The 5,230-nt window shown below is 43.1% G+C and overlaps 1 protein-coding gene across 1 annotated transcript; it reads left to right on the top strand.

Annotated features, from left to right (window-relative positions):
* Positions 1-1,382: 1,382 nt before the first annotated feature.
* LOC141006247 (zinc finger and BTB domain-containing protein 6-like) lies at positions 1,383-4,406 on the top strand. The gene is made up of 2 exons (XM_073478398.1): positions 1,383-1,691; positions 3,330-4,406. The coding sequence occupies exons 1-2, from the start codon at positions 1,383-1,385 to the stop codon at positions 4,404-4,406; spliced, it is 1,386 nt and encodes a 461-aa protein (XP_073334499.1).
* The last annotated feature ends 824 nt before the right edge of the window (positions 4,407-5,230 follow it).

Here is a 5,230-nt window from a genome sequence, read left to right as displayed (position 1 = left end):
TTGTAAAAAGTAGCCAAAAGTCATCTGAGTTCAGATCTGATGTTCAGAATTATTCTGATCATCAGAATCAGTGTTTGTTTTTTTATCCAATGGCGGATAAAATGAATACATTTCAAAAGGTGCTGCTTTGGCTCTGATGCAGCATGCAGTCTGCAAAGTAACTAGCAACTGAAGTTTTCAAATAAATGTGGGAGAGGAAAAAATGCAACATTTGAAATACTCAAGTAAAGTACAAGTTACTCAAAATTGTACTTGAGTAAATGTATCTAGTTACATATCATTGTCGTTGGTGGGGAAACCCAAAACAGGCCAACAGAGAAACAATATCCGTTTACAGGAAGTTAACTGAACAAAGCCAGATCAACAGCAGGAAGTTATTTATTTATTTATTTATTTATTTATTTATTGTTGATTTGTTTTAAAAAGAACAGAATTACAACCCGCTTTTTCTCTTGTACACCAGCAGCTTAAATATAAGTAGTATTTTTTATTTTTTTGTAAGTGAGGTTCCTCTGGTTGTCTTCATGTTCAAACTGTTCCGCTGTCAGCTCCGTGGATGTCAGTTATTTTTTGTTTTAAAATCCGTCCCGGTGTTTCCAAGCCTATAGTTTGATTGTCTCTTACACAATTAAAATGCCTCCTGTTGGTTTAGAACATGCTTATAACACTCTAATAAAGAAGGTATTGTAGATAGTCTTGCCAATATCACTTGCACATTTTGGCTTCTGAATTGCATTATATCAGTATATTGCACACTCTCTCGAAACTTGTCCATACAATATTACGCCAGGACCCCTCTGTGCCTTTGAAAAAACCAGGGTGAAATTAAGGTGCTGAAGGGGTTAATTAGTGCGTGAGCTCCTGCGCAACACAACACACACACACACACACACACACACACTGCTGTCTAAATTCAAGATCCTCAGCAGAAAAGACAGGGAGAGTCGAGATGACCGCTGCTTTACACTGTGGGAAAATACATCTCATCCTTCTACATGTGTTTTCTTTTTTCTGTCAGTAATTGTGGTTAAACTCTTAGGCATCAGACAAACAGAGACATACTGTTCTCACCAAGTTAATTGTGGTTTTCAACCAAGAGAAGCAGCTTTTTTCACCCACCGGATCCATCACCTCGGGATGAGCCTGCAGGAAAAGGTGGGGCTGGGTCATCACTTCCATGTGCACTCTCTCTGTCTCTGCTATTTAACTGATTATAGTGCTTTAGGTTTTGGTTAAATGCATGCCAAAAATACCTCATTAAAATGATGAAAGGTTGTGGGAATTGTGATTTGGCTGTGAATCAGTAGATACAGGCCACATGCATGTATCATAAGTGGCAGAAAAATTAAACCAAATATTCTGTTAAATCCACGCAGACCATCATGTCGAGCTCCTCCGACACTCTACACTTTCATTTCCCGACCCATGGTGACTCCATTCTCAGCAAAATGGATGCTCTGAGAGAGGAGCACCGCTTCTGTGATATCACACTCCTTCTTGGTGGTCCGCAAGGCGCCACCACCCAGCCTCTCCATTTCCACGGTCACAGAGTGGTGCTTGCAGCGTCCTCAGACTTCCTACGGGACCAATTCCTGCTCCACGAAGGCCTGGCTGAGTTGAATGTGGGGGTTGTTTCCAGTGTGGAGGTTGGGAAGAGACTTCTCCTGTCCTGCTACACCGGGCTCTTGGAGGTACAAAATAATCGACAGCTTCTCTGAACTTTTTTAAGTAAAACATGGCAGATTATTCAGAATGTTATCATATCCCTAAATCTATCCCAGTTCTAAACTATTTTACAGCTCCTATATTGTACTATTAAGATGAAATAATGGCAAAACAGTGTCAGAATGCCACGTTACAAGAATTCCCACATTGCAAAATTGGTTTGGCCCAGTGACAGGCCACACACCCTGCTTACTCTCGTCCTGAATACAGCAATGAGTTACAGTCCACAGATCTGTTAGCCAGAACACAGCCCTATTGTAGATAAAGCACGATAAAGTGCCCACTAGGGTGCCCTTCCAGTGGACAAAACATGATGTAGTGCCCTATAGGGTGCCCTTCCGGTGGGCAAAATGTGATATACTGCCAATAATAAAATATTTTTATCTTAACCAGGGTTTGTAACTATTTCAGTATAAATGTATCACGACTTTCAGCATGCTGGCGCCTCACCGCATATACTGTAGCTGATGCCCTTTTGAGTTTTTTCACCCCTGCCCCTCAAACATCAGAATCAGATTTATTGGCCAAGTATGTGTACACAAACAAGGAATTTGACTCCATTTAAGTTTGCTCTCAATGTACAGGGAATAGTTTTTTAAACATTAAATCTAATTTCCAATAATATGTATGTAAAAAAACAGTCTGCAAAGATGCATGGAGGTCAGGGGTTATTGCACAGTGGTTTTTCTGACACTCTGACTGTTAAGTGTTCATCAGAGTGACAGCCTGGGGGAAGAAACTGTCTCTGTGTCTGGTCAATTTGGCGTACAGTGCTCTTTAATGGCAACCAGAAGGGGAGAGGCTTAAACAGTTTGTGTCTGGGGTGTGAGGGGTCTGCAGAGATGTTGCCTGCCCGTTTCCTGACCCTGGACCAGTACAAGTCCCGTATGGAGGGCATGTCGACTTATTTTTCTTGCAGACCTGATTGTTCTTTGCAGTCCGTTCCTGTCCTGTTTGGTTGCAGATCCGAACCAGACGGCAATGGAAGTGCAGAAAAGCGACTGTATGATCCTGGTGAAGAACTGGATCAGCAGCTCCTGAGGCAAGTTGAACTGCAGGACGTACAACCTCTGCTGGGTCTTTTTCCTGGTTCTGGTTCCCAGAAACCTGAAGGTGTCCACAGTAGACACTGTGCTGTTGAGGATTGTGAGGGGTGGGGGAGTGTAGGGCAGTTTCTCCTGAAGTCCACTGTCATCTCCAGGATCTTGAGCGGGTTCAGCTCCAGATTGTTCTGACCACACCAGAAAGCCAGCTGTTCCACATACCGTCTGTATGCCGACTCAGCCCCCTTCCCGGACACCACAGTCATCGGGACTGTGGTGTCATCTGCAAAGTTCAGAAGTTTCACAGATGGGTCCCCCTTCACGCAAACATCCTGCGTCTGCCACAGGTCTGCTGTGCAGCCCTTCACTGAGCCAGACCAATTTTTATATGTGGAACAACATCAATAGTTCTGGTACCCAATTAGAAATAAGAAACAGACCTAATGTTACAACAACAAAAGAGTGTGTGTTACATGATATGAAAGGTAAAGATGCATCGTGTACTCTTGGTTGTTTTAATTTGTTATCAATGCACTTTTTTCCTTGGTTTCCATTATATAGGTCCCTCTGAGAGAGCTGGTGAACTACCTGACTGCAGCCAGTGCGCTCCAGATGAGTCACGTGGTGGAGAAGTGTGTCCAGGCTGTCTCCCAGTATCTCAGTCCCACTCTTGCTTTCTTGAAACTGGAGAGACACTCAGAGGAGAAGACAGTCCAGCAGCTATATAGCCTCAACAATCAGGAGCAAAGGGATGCAGCCCAGCCCAGTTTCAGCATCCAGGAAGCAAGTACAGAGGAAGGTGGGGCAGTTGAGATAAATTTGAGGGTCAGCCATGACAAGGTGGATAGTCATGGACTAAAGGAGGTTAGAGATGATAAGAGGGTTTTTAGAGCTAAAACAGAGCCATCTGCAGATGCAGCATGTTGTCTCAAGTCAGAGGAGGGTGAAGTTATCCCACCTGTTCACACAAACAAGCCATCAGTTAAAGATAACCGTATTAGCCCTAGCCCTCCCAAAGCTGTCCAAGATCATATGTCCTCCCCAACTAGAGGAAATTCAAGTAAAAATGAAGAATTGGTGGACATTTCCTCAAACAAAGGTGAAGAAGCATGGGAAGGTCAAAGAGAAGAGGAGGAAATGTTTTTACTGGCAGCTCAACTGCAAGACTGCCGAGAGCTGATGAACTCCCAGCTGTTTTGTCTCTCTGGAGCTCCCAAGAGTAACTGTTCCGGAGATGAGCTGACTGAAGATTCAGACGGCATAATTGTCCATAGGCCATACCTGTGCAGGAGGTGTGACAGAGTCTTCCAACACCTGGAGAGCTATCTGGGCCATCTGAAGGAGCACAGACAGTACTTGTGTTTGGTCTGTGGGAAAGGCTTTTCCCAGAGGAGTAACCTCATACACCACATACACGTCCACACTGGTGTCAAGCCTTTTCGATGCCCGCTGTGCCACAAGACATTTTCCCAGAGGGCCACGCTGCAAGACCACCTCAACTTGCACACAGGGGACAAGCCTCATAAGTGCAACTACTGTGCTGTGCACTTTGCACAGAAACCAGGTCTCAGGCGCCACCTGAAGGACATTCATGGTAAGAGCAGCCTGCAAAACGTGCTTGAGGAGGCTGTGGACTGATGATAAAGAAGCAGTTTTAGAATAATGCTGGTGGTTGCTAAACTATTTTGTGAGCATGTCAAATTAGGTGTCAGACAGCACAGTATATGAGACATATGACCCTGGCATGGAGGGTAATAAAGTTAAGGTATTAAATTAAAAAAAATATTATTTTGTGTTCGATTTCTTTTTTTAACGTTTGAGCAAAAGTCTCAAAGTACAGAAGACGACACTTTCACTGATTTACCGTCATGCATTTGCACTGTACATCTAGCTAATGAAAAGTAGTAAGGGTCCCTCTGTGCTTTCTGCAGCATTTCCTCCATCTCTGTTAGTACAATACCCTGAATTAAGAATGCAATGTACAAATTACATTATGGTATATCATCTGTCATGTATAATTGTTAATGCAATTTCATGTAGGGTTGATTTGGGCATAGCTTCCAACACCTTTGAGAGTGCTCCTGCATTTTATAGTGTTTACAGCCAACTAGATTTGTGCCCCTGTTGCCTCTCCAACCACAGTTTATTCTGCTTTATTAAGAAGATAAGCTTTATGTAACCGTGTAAACTATAGGAGACAAAATGTTGTCATGTAAGACTGACAATTTATAAAAGAGTTAATATGTGAACATTGCTGTAATTACTGCAACTAATCGTGGAGGAAAATGTGTTTAAATTATAAAATAGAGCAAGTGCATCACAGTTTTAAAAGATTACCTCTTGGCTTGGCTGAATACTGTAAGACAGACACTGTCTACATTATACTTAGTCTGGGGTTCACAGACAACCGTTGCTTCTCTATTTGACCCGACTGAATTGTGTGCAGCTCGCTGAGCATTACG

The sequence above is a fragment of the Pagrus major genome, chromosome 12 (assembly GCF_040436345.1).
Source record: "Pagrus major chromosome 12, Pma_NU_1.0".
NCBI lineage: Eukaryota > Metazoa > Chordata > Actinopteri > Spariformes > Sparidae > Pagrus > Pagrus major.
The sequence above is the reverse complement of the archived record's forward strand: the minus strand, read 5'-3'. Positions and strand labels throughout refer to the sequence as shown.

What these genes read in the sequence shown, in the direction of transcription:
- LOC141006247 (XM_073478398.1), top strand. Translation starts at nt 1,383, where the DNA reads ATGTCGAGCTCCTCCGACACTCTACACTTTCATTTCCCGACCCATGGT. An exon ending in GCTACACCGGGCTCTTGGAG is followed by an intron (nt 1,692 to 3,329) that starts GTACAAAATAAT and finishes TCCATTATATAG; the next exon opens with GTCCCTCTGAGAGAGCTGGT.